The following is a 15,886-nucleotide window of genomic DNA, read 5'->3' as shown; positions in this document are numbered from 1 at the left end:
AAATAAAGGCATTTTGGGGAAATAAAGGGACTTTTTTTGCGAAAATAAAGGCTTTTTTTTGGAAAATAAAGAGATTTTTGAGGGAAATGAAGGGATTTTTGGGGAAAATGAGGGGATTTTGGGGGGAAATGAAGGGATTTTGGGGGGAAATGAAGGGGTTTTGGGGAAAATGAAGGGATTTTGGGGGGAAATGAAGGGATTTTGGGGGGAAATGAAGGGATTTTTGGGGAAAATGAAGGGATTTTGGGGGGAAATGAAGGGATTTTGGGTTTTGGGGGGCGGGGCCGGGCCAGCGGCGCTCGGGGCCGGCCTGTAACGCCCCCGAGCAGCCAGCAGAGCTCGCCTCGCACCAAGTTCACGGCCGGGCTGCGGCTCCGCCACCCCGGGACCCCCCGGCACCCCCCGGGACCGGCCCCGAACCCCCCCGGACCCGCCTCAGAACCTCCTCAGACCCCCCCAAAAATAGCCGGGAAAAATAGCCGGGAATAAACGCGATATCAGGAATAAAAGGCGAAATATCGGGGGAATTCGCTGGATAATGAAATTAGAATCTCGGTTAAATATTGATAGTTATCGAATAAAAGTAATATATTTATTTTATGTATATATATATTTATATATATAGAAAAGCCAAAATATCAGGCGAGCTGGCTGAAGAATGAAATTAAAATATCGGTAGATATTATTATTTATTGTAATTAAAGTAATGTAAATCATGCAAGTGAAAATATCAGGAGAAGTCGCAGAATAACCCAACAAAAAGATCAGCTCGATGTTGTTATTTAGTGGAATAAAAGTAATAAAAATAAGAAAATTCAAAATACCAGGGCGAGGCGAACTCACTGAATAACGGAAGCAAAACCATCAGAAAAAATGTTATTATTTATCTTACTGGAAGTGATGAAAATAACACAAGTGAAAACACCAGGGAGAGGAGAATTCACTGAATAAAAAAAGTTAAAAATCCCTGAAAAACAGCGGCAAACCCATCTGGGCCGTGGCGTTGTTTCTGTTTTATTACTCGCCAATAAAAGAGAAATAACGCTGGGAAACGTTGAGGGGATTTGTTTTGGTTTTGTGCCTTCCTGGTATTTCAGATTAAAAAGCGGCAGGGAAATCAGAAAAATCTGATACTTGAGATTAAATATTGGCAGGGAAATCAGAAAAATCAGAAATTTGAGTAAAAAAGGGCCAGATAAATCATTAAAATCTGAAATTTGAGTTTAAAAGGGTCAGATAAATCCTTAAAATCTGAAATTTGAGTTAAAAAGGGTCAGATAAATCATTAAAATCTGAAATTTGAGATAAAAAAAGGTCAGATAAATCATTAAAATCTGAAATTTGAGTTTAAAAGGGTCAGATAAATCATTAAAATCTGAAATTTGAGTTAAAAAGGGTCAGATAAATCATTAAAATCTGAAATTTGAGATAAAAAAAGGTCAGATAAATCATTAGAATCTGAAATTTGAGATAAAAAAAGGTCAGATAAATCATTAAAATCTGAAATTTGAGATAGAAAGCGGCAGGGAGGGTCAATACCCCCGAGACGAGCGCAGCGCTGCGCGGACCAAACTCTGATTGCTGCGGTTCTCGGCCAGGGAGGGGAACGGCCCAGAAACGAGCGGAGTTCTGCATTAGAAATCAGGGAATTCGGCATTATTCGGCATTATTCGGCATTATTCGGCATTATTCTGCATTAGAAACGAGCATTATTCGGCATTATTTTGGGTTATTTTGCATTATTTTGAATTATTCGGCATTATTTGGCATCATTCTGCATTAGAAACGAGCATTATTTTGCGTTATTTTGCGTTATTTTGCGTTATTCTGCGTTAGAAATGAGCGGTGTTTTGCATTATTCTGCGTTATTCGGCACTTTTCGGCATGATCCGGCACTTTTCGGCATGATCCGGCACTGTTCGGCATGATCCGGCACTGTTCGGCGCTGTTCGGCATGATCCGGCACTGTTCGGCATGATCCGGCACTGTTCGGCGCTGTTCGGCATGATCCGGCACTGTTCGGCATGATCCGGCGCTGCTCGGCGCTGCTCGGCGCTGTTCGGCATGATCCGGCACTGTTCGGCACTGTTCGGCATGATTCGGCACTGTTCGGCGCTGTTCGGCATGATTCGGGCGCTGTTCGGCATGATCCGGCACTGTTCGGCACAGTTCGGCGCTGTTCGGCACTGTTCGGCGCTGTTCGGCGCTGCTCGGCAGTTCCCGGGCACCGAGCCGGGGTCAAAAGTTGACGGCGAGGGAGGGGAGGGGAGGGGAGGGGAGGGAGGGAGGGAGGGAGGGAGGGAAGGAGGGAGGGAGGGAAGGGAAACGCGGTGAAACGGGCGGGGGGGATCGGGAAACGGGAGGTGCAAACGGCGCTGGGAAGGGCAGAAGGGAAAATTTGGCGAGTTGAAAATGGAAAACGTGGAATTGGGACGTGGAAAACGGAAGGGAGTTTTAAAATCAGGGAATTAAAATAAAATAAAATAAAATAAAATAAAATAAAATAAAATAAAATAAAATAAAATAAAATAAAATAAAATAAAATAAAATAAAATAAAATAAAATAAAATAAATAAAAAATAAAAACAAAAACAAAAATAAAAAGAACCAAAACAAAACAAAAAACACAAAACGCCAAAAGCCCCAAAACCCTAAAAACGCCAAAAACGTCAAAACCCCAAAACTCCAAAACCACCAAAAACGCCAAAAACGCCAAAACCCCAAAAACCTCAAACCCCAAAAACCCCAAAAACGCCAAAACCGCTAAAAAACCCCAAATCTGTGCGAGTTCTCCTCTCCCACCTCGGCGCGGGAAACGCGCGGCGCTGGTTCATGGGCGGCCGAGGGCTGGAAAATTCCATATATTGGGGTGGGAAATTCCCTATATTGGGGTGGGAAATTCAATATATAGGGTGGGAAATTCGATTTATTGGGGGTGGAAAATTCAGTATCTAGGGGATGGAAAATTCGATATATTGGGCTGGAAACGTCGATATGTTGGGGATGGAAAATTCAACATATAGGGTGGGAAATTCAGTACATTGGGGATGGAAACTCAATATATTTGGGGTGGAAAATCCAATATATAGGGTGGAAAATTCGATATATTGGGGATGGAAAATTCGATATACGGGGTGGAAAATTCGCTCTGTTGGGGATGGAAGGCGCTGGCTGGCAGCGCCCGCTCGGGCCGGGCCGCTGGAGGAGCCGGGCTGATTTCATTTCATTTCATTTCATTTCATTTCATTTCATTTTTATGATGATGAAGATGATGATGGTTTCTTTCGGGCCGCACTGGTTTTGGTTCCCGGCGGCGCTGGCAGCGGGGAGGGTTCTCCATCGGCCCCGAGCAAACGGAGCGAGGAGAACCCTCCTGGGAAAAACGGGAATGAAAAACCAGACCCCGAATCTGCTGAAAATCCCTGCCAGCCTCCTCTCCTCCCCCGCTTGTTCCTAATATATTTATTTTTTTATTTTTATATACCTTAATTATTTCTATTTCTATTTTCATGTCTATTTTTATTTTTATTTTTATTTTTATTTTCATTTTTATTTTTATTTTTATTTTTATTTTTATTTTTATTTTTATTTTTATTTTTATTTTTATTTTTATTTTTATTTTTATTTTTATTTCATTCCTTTCCTTCGCCTATTTCTTTACTCCCTTTCCTTCTTGATTTCATTACGTTTCTTTCTTTCTTTTATTTTCATTTTTGTTTTACTTCATTTTACTTTATTTTATTTCACTATATTTTACTTTATTTTACCTTTTCATTTTATTTTACTTTATTTTATTTTATTTTATTTTATTTTATTTTATTTTATTTTATTTTATTTTATTTTACTTTATTTTATTTTATTTTATTTTATTTCATTTTATTTTATTTTATTTTACTTTATTTTATTTTATTTTATTTTATTTTATTTTATTTTATTTTACTTTATTTTATTTTATTTTACTTTTTTTATTTTATTTTACTTTATTTTATTTTATTTTACTCTATTTTATTTTACTATACCGTATTTTTATTTTATTTTATTTTACTCTATTTTATTTCACGTTATTTCATTTCTTTCTCCCTCCTCGCTGTCTTTAAACCTCCCAAGGATTGCCCCGCGGGCTCCCCCGCGGACGGGCGATTCCGAGCTCTGGGGAATCCGCGCTGCTCCGCGGCCGCCGCGCAAGCTGCGCCGTTTGTGCCCGGCGCGATGAACGCAGCAGCGAGCGTTCGGAGCAATAAACCCAAAAAACGGAATAAAAACCGAATAAAAGCCGAATAAAAGCCGAATAAAAGCGGAATAAAAGCGGAATAAAAGCGGAATAAAAGTGGAATAACAGCGGAATAAAAGCAGAATAAAAGTGGAATAAAAGCGGAGTAAAATTGGAATAAAATTGGAATTAAAAATGGAATAAAAGCGGAATAAAAGTGGAATAAAAGCGGAATAAAATTGGAATAAAATTGTAATAAAAGCGGAATAAAATTGGAATAAAATTGGAATTAAAAATGGAATAAAAGCGGAATAAAAGTGGAATAACAGCGGAATAAAAGCGGAATAAAAGTGGAATAAAAGCGGAATAAAATTGGAATAAAAGCGGAATAAAAATGGAATAAAATTGGAATAAAAGCGGAATAAAATTGGAATAAAATTGGAATTAAAAATGGAATAAAAGCGGAATAAAAGTGGAATAACAGCGGAATAAAAGCAGAATAAAAGTGGAATAAAAGCGGAATAAAATTGGAATAAAAGCGGAATAAAATTGGAATAAAATTGGAATTAAAAATGGAATAAAAGCGGAATAAAAGTGGAATAACAGCGGAATAAAAGCAGAATAAAAGTGGAATAAAAGCGGAATAAAATTGGAATAAAAGCGGAATAAAAATGGAATAAAATTGGAATAAAAGCGGAATAAAATTGGAATAAAATTGGAATTAAAAATGGAATAAAAGCGGAATAAAAGTGGAATAGCAGCGGAATAGAAGCGGGTTTGTTTCCCGGGAGGCGAGCGGCGCCGGCCGGCTCTGCCCTGCGAGGTTTCAATTTCGATTTCGGGGCGCGAGGGGAGCGCAGAGGAAGCAAACGGGCCGATTTTGGGGGATCTCTGTGATTCCTGCCTGCCTGCCTCGGGGTTTCCCTGGCGTTCCGGGGCTGTTTTTTGGGTTTTTTGCCCCATCCTCGGCGTTTTCCTCCCTCCAACCGCTCGAATTTCGCTTTTTCCTCGCGGTTCGCGCCCCCCGCCCGCCCTTCGCGGCCGTGCGGGGCTGGTGGGGCAAGCGGGGCTGCAAAGGGAATTCCCGCGGCTCCCAAATGTTCCCTCCACCCCCGAAATTGCGATTTTTGGGGGGTTTTAGGACGAGTTCGGAGCGGGGTTTAAATGGGAATTTCGCCGAGCAGGTGTGGGTCCATCCCCACCTCTCCTTCCCTGCCTTCGTCCACCCCAGAGGGTTTTTAATTTTATTTATTCCGAGTTCTGCCCCGAAGAAACCCCTGGGAGCTCCAGCGCGAGAAATCCCACCCGAATTCCGCCAAAAAAAAAGATAAAAATCCCCAAAAGATTCGGCGTTTCTGAGGAGGAAGGAGGGGAGGGGGACAGAGGAGGCAAAAAGAAATGAAATTAAAAAAATTAATGGAGAGGGGGAAGATGGGAGCGGGGAAAACACCTCGGGGCGGGTGGAAAAAAAGGAAAAAAAATGAAAACTTCGGGGTGAAGCGCGGGTCAGCGCGGCTGCGGACACGCCTCGCTGTTTAACAAAGACTGCCAAAGTATGAGATTAATACCAAAAGTTGCGCCTTTCCCAGCCCGGAGCGCTCCGGGGCCTCCGGAGCTGCCCCGGCCCTCCCGGGACAAAGCGGGCCCGGGGGGAGGGGAGAGCCCGAGCCCACCAAAAATAAACCCAAACCCCTAAAAATGCCCCGGACCGAGAGGAAGGAGGGGAGCGAGAGGGGAGTGAGGGCGTTTGGGGGAATCGATGGAGCCGGGAAACCCAAAACCCCTAAAAATGGAAAATCGGGAGAGGAAGAGAGGGAAATGAGGGGGTTTGGGGGAATCGATGGAGCTGGAAAAACCCAAAACCCCTAAAAATGGAAAATCGGGAGAGGAAGAGAGGGAAATGAGGGGATTTGGGGGAATCGATGGAGCTGGAAAAACCCAAAACACCTAAAAATGCCGAAGCGGGAGAGGAGGAAGAAGGAGGGGAGCGAGAGGGGAATGGGGGGGTTTGGGGGAACTGATCGCGCTGGAAAAAACCCCAAACCCCTAAAAACTCAAAATTAGGAGAGGACGAGAGGGAAATGAGGGGGTTTGGGGGAACTGATCGTGCTAAACCCCCTTAAAACGCAAAATCAGAGGAGGAAGAAGGAGAGGGAAACGAGGGGGTTTGGGGGAGTTTGTGGCGTGGGAAAGCGAAGGCAGCGGGGAGGGCATGGAGAGGGGAGGGGGCCCTGCGGGGGTTTTGGGGGGGTTTTGTAGGATTTGGCCTCCGAAACCTCCCCGAGCTTTGCGGGAGCGCCCCGAAAGCCCCCGGGGATTGCTGCGAGGAGCAGGAGCCGCGCTGCGCCAAGGTAGGAACGGCGGCGGGCCGGGGACCCCCACCCCACTTTTGGGATCCCCCCCAGGAGGTTGGGGAGGGGTTTGGGGTCGGGGGTGTCCCCGCGGTCACCCCGCGCTGCCTGAGGTGGCTTTGAAATGGGGGGAAAAAACAAAAAAAAAACCCAAAAAATCGGTGCGAAAGTTCCGCGGGATCCCAAAGGTGGGGGGGGGGGGGGGGGGGGGTTCGGAAATTTGGGGTCAGGGGCGGCCGAAGGGGAGATTTCCCGGAGGTGCGCGGGGGGAAATAAATTCCGGCCGACGCTAGGGGTGCTGCTCGGCAAAGGCCGGCCCCGTGGTGTCACCGCGGAGCGGAAAATAAAAAAAAACCGATTTTTTTCATTTTCCTTTTTTCAAGGGATGTGGGAGGGCGTTAAAAACAGAGAAAAAAAGGCCTGGCTATTTCTAGCGCTGGAGAAAACGGAATTAAAATCATCGCCTCGGAGGGGTCGGGAAGGAGGAATAAAATCTAAAAGAGATGAAGGGGGGGTTAAAAAGAAATCCAGAATAAAAGGAGCGGTGACGGGCTCGGGTTTGTTGTTTCGTGGCACCCGCGGCCGCGCTGTTGGTTTGGCTCCTCACTTTCCCGGCAGGTTTTAGAGGAAAAAGGTGAATGTTGAGCGGCTGGTGCTGAGGGAGGTGGGAAATTCTGCTCGGTGCGAAAAGATTTGGCTGCTCCCGCCGGAAATTTGGGGTTTTTTTAAAGGGTCTGAAATGATTTTGGGGTTTTCTTCGACGCCTTTGGTTCGTTCCGAAAGCGCCGCTCGGTTTTTGCTGGGTTTAGCCGGGAGCTTTTAGCGGGAAAATTCACCTGAAAGTACCTGAAAAATCCGGACTGGGCGGGATTCGGGGGGTTTGATTCTCGGCCAGAAATCTTAATTTTCCTCGAGGGAAAATGCGGGAGTTCTCGGAATCTGCCGGATTTATGGGCAGGAATTGTAAACGCAGCTTTTCCCTGACGCCCTCTCCGCCGCGGCATTTAAATGCAATTAATTCGGGAGGTACTTGACCTGAAAATGTTCTGCCTTTGAAATACAAAAAAAAAAAAAAAAAAAACCCAAAAAACAAAAACAAAACAAAAAAAAAAAAAAAAAAAAAAAAAAAAAAAAAAACCCAAAAAACCCCACCCAAAAATAAAAGGGAAAAAAGAGAGAGAAAAGAAAGGGGGGCTGCTCTACTTTGAATCTCTTGGGCGTCTGCAATTTGAAACGAAATCTCAACATGATGCGACCCTCATTAGTTCCGAATGAAGGTTCATTACCTAGACAGTATGAATATTTTATTGCTTTATATCCCTTTTTTTTCGGAAATGAAACGCCTTTGATCTTTTTCTCGGGTTGTAAAAGGAATTGCCCGTCATTAAAAAGAAACCTGTCGTCCCATCTGCCTTTACATTCCCTATTTCTTTTCATCTGTTTCTCTCTTTTTTTTTTTTTCTCTTTTTCCCCCCCTTTTTTCCTTTTTTTTCCCTTTTTTTAATCGTTTCCCCGCGCACGCACGGCTAAACCCAAACCTTTGGGGTGACCTCCGGGAACGAAAAATGGATGAAACCTTCGCGCTGCCCGCCAGAAAAGCGTGACGAGACTTTCAGGGCGGGGTGGGGACGGAGCTCGGGGGGATTTCTCTTTTAAAAGGCGGATTTTTGGGCTCCGCGTCTCGCTGCGCGCCCGCGCCTCCGCGCTCACCCCAGGAACCGATCTTTTCACCCCAAAATAACCTCGGAGGTGCGGAGAGAAAGGTGGGGAAATGCCGATTTCCCTCCCTACGCGCTCTGCAGCCTGGCTGCTTGAACGAATCGCATTCCCCCCCTCCCCCGGGTAGTGAATTTTCCTGGGGCGCGGCCCCGATTTTTCCCAGAACCCCAAAACTTTGGCCCAGAAGAGAATTGTGGCGGTAGGAGAAGATCTGAGACCGAGGAGGACGCAACTGTCTTCTATATGTACCCTGTAGATCCGAATTTGTGTAGAGGAAGTTGGGTCACAAATTCGCATCTAGGGGAATATGTAGTTGACACAAACACTACAAACCCAGAAGCCATAAACCCCCCCAAAAAACCCCAAAAAGTCAAAAAGCAAAGGGTGGGCTTGAGGGTTTGACCAGAAAAGCGCTCTAGGGCTCCAGAGAAATCTCTGGGTTTGACCTCAGCTCAACTCCGCTCGATCAAACTTTATCAGGGCTGCGAGATAACGGCGGAGCTGCGCGGGGGGGTTTGGGGTTTGGGGGGGTTTGGGGGATTTGGGGAGGGGGTCGCGGGCGTTGTTGCCGTGTCAGAGCGGGGCTCGCCCGCCTTCGCTGTAATTTGTGTGGTCCGGGCGCTGACGCGGATTCAAAAATCAATGAAATTATTTCTCGCCGCCGCCGCGTTTGGGGTCTGCCCGCGGGAATTGGGGGATTTCAGGGGGGGTTTCGGTCGCGGCCGCCTCGCCGAGCCCTCTGCGGCGTCTGTACCGCGAGAAGGGCGAGGCCAAGATCCGCCAGGGCTCGGGCTAATTGGCTTTTGTAATTGCTCATCAGTGCCGGCTCCGGCTCGGCCGCCGGGCTGCTCTCCCGGCCGGAGCGGCCTCAGGGACCCCCGGCCCCCCGAATCAGCTGCTGCGCTCCTCAGGGACCCCCGGCCCCCCGAATCAGCTGCTGCGCTCCTCACTCAGGGCCCCCCGGCCCCCCGAATCAGCTGCTGCTCCCCATCGATCCCCGCGCAGCCCCATCCATCTCTGCCGGGCTCCCGCATCACCTTCGGCCGCAGCCCCTCTCGGGGGGTGGCGACCCGAGCTCGGGGGGTGGCGACCGCGGGGGGCTGGGGTTGGGGGCAGGCAGCGCCGGCGATCGCCCCGCGAACCCCCTGAAAAAGCGCTTTTACCTCGCCTCCTAATTATTCTCTTTTTGTCGCCTTTCTGAGGGGGGGTGGCGGTGCCCACCGCCCTTCCCGCGTGTCCCCGAGCCCAGGACACACCCCCGAGGGCTGTGGGCCGGCCGGGGGTGTCGCTGCTCGCCCGCGGGGCGCTGCCGAGCCCGGAGGGGCCGGAGGTGGCCCGGGGGTGGCCCGAGGTGGCCCGGAGGTGGCCGGAGGTGGCCCGAGGTGGCCGGAGGGGATCGGACGCCCCCCGGTCGCCTCCCCGGGGATGCCGGGGGGCCCCGGGAGAGCCCGGGCTGGGCAGGTTTCCTTATCCGGGGCTCGCCGTGGCCCTCGCCATTGGCCCGCGCTGTCACATGGAGCCAACTTTGTTCACTTGACAGGGAGGAGGAGGAGGAGGGCTCGGCCGAGCGGGAGCACGAGCGAGGGAGGCGGGGGGGCGGGGGGCGTAGGAATAAATTTTAAGGAGAGAAAGAGACCGAGGGACAGAGGGAGATCCATACATATATATATATATATATATAGGTATAGGTGGATATATATAATTTTTTTCTTCCCCCGCGCGCGCGCGATTGCAAGAAATTAATGGCCATGAGCTCGTTTTTGATCAACTCCAACTACGTGGACCCCAAGTTCCCACCCTGCGAAGAATATTCCCACAGCGATTACCTTCCCAATCACTCGCCGGAATACTACGGCAGCCAGAGGCAGCGGGAGAGCGCTTTCCACCATGAAGCGATGTACGAGCCGCGGGCCGCCTGCAAGGAGCAGCTCTACCCGTCCTGCCAGAGCTCCGCGCAGCCCCGGCCTCGCGTCCGAGGAGCGGCGGAGCCGCGGCCGGGCACCCCCAGCCCGCCCCCCGCCTGCAGCCGCGGCCCGGCCGCGCGGAGCCCCGCGGGCGCGGAGCCCGTGGTTTACCCCTGGATGAAAAAAGTCCACGTAAGCACGGGTAAGTGGAGGGGGAAAGGAAAAAAAGGCTTCGCTTTATAGTTGGAGTAGCACCTCGCCGGCTCGGGGAAGCCTCGCCGCGGCGCTTGTAAAAGGAGCGCTCCGCGGAGATTTACGAGCGCCGCTTTGCAGAGCGCTATAATTACATCCTCCATAAATTTTTATTGCTCTGCTTGGCCATGTGCCTTTGAAGTCTCTGTTACCATCCTCCTCCAGTTTCTTCCAGGCTACTTTGCCTTTTTTTTTTTTTTTTTTTTTTTACTTTTTCTCTCTCTCTCTCTCTTTTTTTTTTTTTTTTTTTTTTTTTTTTTTTTTTTTTTTTTTTTTTTACGGCTGTTGAATCTTCCTAAGTGAAGTTTTATGTTTTGGTAATTTGTATTTAAGTGGCGGATTGAGTAAAGTTTTACTATTTTCCCCTCCCCTGCCCTCTTCTTTTTTTTTTTTTTCCTCCTTTTCTCCCCTCTTTTTTTTTTTTCCTCTCTTTTTTCCCCTTTTCTTTTCTTTTTTTTAAAGGCAGACACTCACCACCCCGCAGCCCCCGCGCTCGCCCCTTTTCCAGCGCAGGGGGGGAACTTTTAGGGATAATTCCGCGCTGCTCCGGCAGAGCTGCGAGCGCATAAATGCGAATTTCCACCCGCACGGGGCACGGGAAGCGCGTCCGGGGGGCCCTGGAGAAACCTTCCGGCACGAACCCGCGTCCGCCGTGAGGCGGAGATCCGCACCTCGCTTCTGGGGGCATTTTTACAACCATCCCCTTTTTATTTTTCATTTCTTTTCCAGCAAATCCCCCCCTCCAAGGGGTCTGTGACGCTTTTTTATTTCTTTTTTTGTGTTTGTTTTTTTTTGAGGGGGGAAAGAACCCATTAAAGGAACAGCTCGGTAATTCTGCTTTTCTTTTTTTCCCCCTCTTTTTTTATTTGTTTCCCCTTACATTTCCCCTTTTTTGTGTGTGTTCTCCCCATTTTTTTTACTTTTTTTTTGTGTTTTCCCCTCATTTTTTCTCCTTTTTTTGTTTGTGTTTTCACATCTTTCCCCCATTTTTGTGTTTTCACGTTTTCCCCCCTTTTTTGTGTTTTCACATCTTTTTTTCCTGTTCTTTTGTCTGTTTTCACATTTTCTCCCCCTTTTTTCAACGCTTTCACATCCTCTCCCCCGCTTTTTTTTGTGTGTTTTCACATCTTTTCCCCTTTTTTTTACGTATTTTCACATTCCCCCCTTTTCCTTTCGTATTTTCACTATTTCCCCCCATTTTTTACATATTCTCACATCCCCCCCCCCGGTTTTTGGATGCATTTTCACATATTTTCTCTTTTCCCTTCCTGTTTTCACATCCCCCCCCCTTTCTTTCCCCCGGGTTATTTTTATATTTCCAAATATTTCCCACCATTTTAAAAATACTTTCACATCTTCCCCCCCCTTTTTTTTTACATTTTCACATCTTTCCCCCCATTTCTCTATATTTTCACATATTTGCCCCCCATTTTCCCATATCTCCAAATATCCCCCCATTTTCCCATATTTCCACATCTTCCCCCACTTTTCTTTTTGAATTTTCACATCTTTCCCCCTTTTTTTTTTTGCATTTCCACAATTCCCCCCATTTTTTTTTATTTCCACGTATTTCCCCCTCTTTTTTTTTTTTATATTCCCACGTACCCCCCTTTATTTTTTTTAATATATTTTCACACATTTTCCACCCCATTTTTTTAAATTTCCACACGTTTCCCCCCCGTTTTTTCGCATTTCCGCCCGTTTCCCCCCCGGTTTTTTTTTTCATATTTTCACATCTTTCCCCCCCTTTTTTTTTTCCCCCCCCCTTCCCTCGTCCCCCCCCACCCCCCCGGCAGTGAACCCCAACTTCTGCGGCGGCGAGGCCAAGCGCTCGCGCACGGCGTACACGCGGCAGCAGGTGCTGGAGCTGGAGAAGGAGTTCCACTACAACCGCTACCTGACGCGCCGGCGCCGCGTGGAGATCGCGCACGCCCTGAGCCTGAGCGAGCGCCAGATCAAGATCTGGTTCCAGAACCGCCGGATGAAGTGGAAGAAGGATCACAAGCTGCCCAACACCAAGGTCAGGGCCGGCTCCTCCGCCGGATCCCTGCAGGCCGCGCAAGGAGGGCCCCAAGCGCAGATCCCGCAAGGAGGAGGAGCCCAGAGCCAGATCCCGCAAGGAGGAGCCCAAAGCCGGGTCCTACACGGGGGATCCCAGGGCCAGATCCTACAGGGAGGAGCCCAAACTCAAATCCCGCAAGGAGGAGGAGCCCCAGGTCACATCCCGCAAGGAGGAGGAGCCCAAGGTCACGTCCCGCAAGGAGGATCCCAAAGGCAGATCCCTCAAGGAGGATCCCAAAGGCAGATCCCACAAGGATCCCAAACTCAGATCCCACAAGGAGGAGGATCCCAAACTCGATCCCACGGTCCGGCCTCGGCCCTATAACCGCCCCCATGGATGCGTGTGCGTGTCTGGGGTGTGAACTCGTGCGAGTGCAGAAGCGAAATGTGATAATTTTAATTTCTATCATTTTTTAAATAATTATTTGAACTGCGGGGAAAGGCGGGGCTGCTCTTCGTTACCCAACACCAAGGTCAGGTCAGCTCCTCCTCCAGATCCCGGCGGATCCCACAAGGAGGATCCCAAAGGCAGATCCCACATGGAGGATCCCAAATGCAGATCCTACAGGGAGGATCCCAAGGCCAGATCCCACAAAGAAGGAGCCCAAGCTTACGTCCCTCAAGGAGGATCCCAAAGGCAGATCCCAAAGGCAGATCCCTCAAGGATCCATGCCCACAAGGAGGAGGATCCCAAACTCGATCCCACGGACCGGCCTCGGCCCTATAACCGCCCCCATGGATGCGTGTGCGTGTCTGGGGTGTGAACTCGTGCGAGTGCAGAAGCGAAATGTGATAATTTTAATTTCTATCATTTTTTTAATAATTATTTGAAGTGCGGGGAAAGGCGGGGCTGCTCTTCGTTACCCAACACCAAGGTCAGGTCAGCTCCTCCTCCAGATCCCGGCGGATCCCACAAGGAGGATCCCAAAGGCAGATCCCACAAGGAGGATCCCAAAGGCAGATCCCACAAGAAGGAGGATCCCAAACTCAAATCCCAGGAGGAGAAGGATCCCAAACCCAGATCTCACAAGGAGGATCCCAAACCCAGATCCCTCAAGGAAGATCCCAACCACAGATCCCTCAAGGAGGAGGATCCCAAACCCAGATCCCACAAGGAGAAGGATCCCAAACCCAGATCCCACAAGGAGGAGGATCCCAAACCCAGATCCCACAAGGAGGAGGATCCCAAAGGCAGATCCCACAAGGAGGAGGATCCCAAACTCGATCCCACGGACCGGCCTTGGCCCTATAACCGCGCCCATGGATGCGTGTGCGTGTCTGGGGTGTGAGCTCGTGCAGGGAGGGAAAGGCGATCATTTTCATCTCTCGCGTTCTTTACCCTGATCTGAACGGCGGGGACGCACGGGCTGCTCGTTATTTATGGCCACGAATTTGAATTTCACACTTTTTCACCCTGTTTTGACCGCGGGGACGGGGGAGTGCTGCTTATTTCAGTCAGGAATTCGGATTTCGATCCTTTTTACCCCGATTTCAGCCAGGGGGACGGGGTGCTGATCATTCCCACCAACAATTCAGATTTTGATTCTTTTTACACCGATTTTAACCGCGGGGATGGGCGTGTCCTGGTTATTCCCACCAACAATTTGAATTTCGATCATTTTTACCCCGATTTCAGCCCGGGGGACACGGGGTGCTGATCATTCCCACCAACAATTTGAATTTTGATTATTTTTACACCGATTTTAACCAGATCCCCACCAACAATTTGAATTTTGATTCTTTTTACCCCGGTTTCAACCAGCGCGAGGCTCAGCTGGGCACAAAGCCGGGGCTGCTGGGGGCAGAGGAGGCCGGAGCGGGATTTTTTTGGCGATTTGGCTGAGATGGATCCTTGTTTCATCTTTAATCACGCCGAGCTCGGCCCCATTTGTCATGTTTACTCTCCCGTACAAAGGATGGACCTTATGTCTGCTATTACCCCGACAGCAGCGCCCGCTTTAATAAATGAGCCTCAGCTCCTTCCCCACCAACTGCATTTGCTGCACCACCCTCTTTTTGCTTTTTTTTCTCCTTTTTTTCTCCTTTTTTTCTCCTTTTTTTTCTCCTTTTTTTCTCCTTTCCCCCCCCTCCTTTTTTCCCCTTTTTAAATTTTCCCCCCCATTTTTTCTCTTTTTTTTTTTCTTGGTTTCTTTTTTCTTTTTATTTTCTCTTTTCTTTCCCCCCTTTTTCTCCCTCTTCTTTCAAATCTTACTTTCCATTTTTGCCTTTTTTTTTTTTTCCTTTTCTTCTTTGTTTTTCTCCGGATTTTTTCCCCTTTTTCCCCCCTTTTCCAAATTTTCTTTATCAATTTTCTTCCCCTCTTCTCTTTCCCCTTTTTAAAAACATTTTTTCCATTTTTTCTTTTATTTTTCTTTCTTTATTTTCCTTTTTTCTCTCTTTCCCCCTTTTTTTCCATTTTCTTTATCAATTTTCTCCCCCCTCCTCCTTCCCCTCCTCTCTTTGTCCCCAACCCTGAACTTTCTGCCCCATTGTCCCGAAGAGACAAAATCGGAGAGAGAAAAAAAACCCAAAAAACCCCAAAATCTCAACAAAAAACCCCAAAATCTCAACAAAAACCCCAACATCTCAACAAAAAATCCCAAAAAGTCAACAAAAAACCAAAAATCTCAACAAAAACCCCCTAAAATCTCAACAAAAAAAACCAAAATCTCAACAAAACCCCCCGAAATCTCAACAAAAACCCCAAAATCTCAACAAAAACCCCAAAATCTCAACAAAAAAACCCCAAAAAGTCAACAAAAAGCCCCAAAATCTCCTCCGGCGACTCCGGAACTTCGCGATACCGGGGGAAAAATTAAAAAAAAAATTAAAATTGGGTGAAGGAGGTGTTGGACAAAGAAATGAAGAGAGCGGAGCAGGATCTGACCCTTTTTATAATTTAATTTTTTGTTTTTTTTTTTAAACCCAGCAGGTTCATTGTGAGTGAGGGGGGTGGGGAGGGACGGGAACTGGGAGGAACTGGGATGAACTGGGACGAACTGGGAGGAACTGGGAGGAACTGGGAGGAACTGGGAGCGCCCCAAAGCTCCTCCCCGCCCCGATTTGGGGCTGAAAATGTGAATTTCGGGCCGGGGGGGGGAGGGGCTGTGCCGTCCCGACCCCCCCCCCCCCCGTCTCCTCCATCCCCCTTTGTCCTCCGGGGTGTCCGGATTTACCCGGAAACCCCCAAAAAACCCCAAAACCACCTGAGAAATAAATCCCGCACGGCCACTCTGCCCCGCGTGCTTCTTCTGGGGCCGGATCGGGCTCATCCCTCGGGTGGAAGAAGAAAAATCAAAATCAAAATAAAAATAAATGGAATTCTTTCAAGGACCGCGCGCGATCCGTTCCTTTGGGATTTTTTTTTTTAATCCGTTTCTTTTCAATCT

At 48.1% G+C, this 15,886-nt stretch overlaps 1 protein-coding gene across 2 annotated transcripts in view; it reads left to right on the top strand.

The window, feature by feature from the left end:
* The window catches only part of HOXB4 (homeobox B4), a 37,450-nt gene extending 22,879 nt beyond the window's left edge, over positions 1-14,571 (top strand). The window contains exons 2-4 of one of the 2 annotated variants that reach the window (XM_038163404.1): positions 10,017-10,386; positions 12,233-12,687; positions 13,432-14,571. In XM_038163404.1, the coding sequence (XP_038019332.1) occupies positions 10,023-10,386; positions 12,233-12,687; positions 13,432-13,749 (1,137 nt within the window). In that variant the 5' untranslated portion in view covers positions 10,017-10,022 and the 3' untranslated portion in view covers positions 13,750-14,571. Of the gene's footprint in view, positions 1-10,016; positions 10,387-12,232 lie in introns of both variants that reach the window. The other variant, XM_038163405.1, reaches the window with a different exon arrangement.
* Positions 14,572-15,886: the final 1,315 nt, after the last annotated feature.

Source organism: Motacilla alba, chromosome 27 (assembly GCF_015832195.1).
Source record: "Motacilla alba alba isolate MOTALB_02 chromosome 27, Motacilla_alba_V1.0_pri, whole genome shotgun sequence".
In the NCBI taxonomy this organism is placed as follows: Eukaryota; Metazoa; Chordata; class Aves; order Passeriformes; family Motacillidae; genus Motacilla; species Motacilla alba.
The sequence above is the reverse complement of the archived record's forward strand: the minus strand, read 5'-3'. Positions and strand labels throughout refer to the sequence as shown.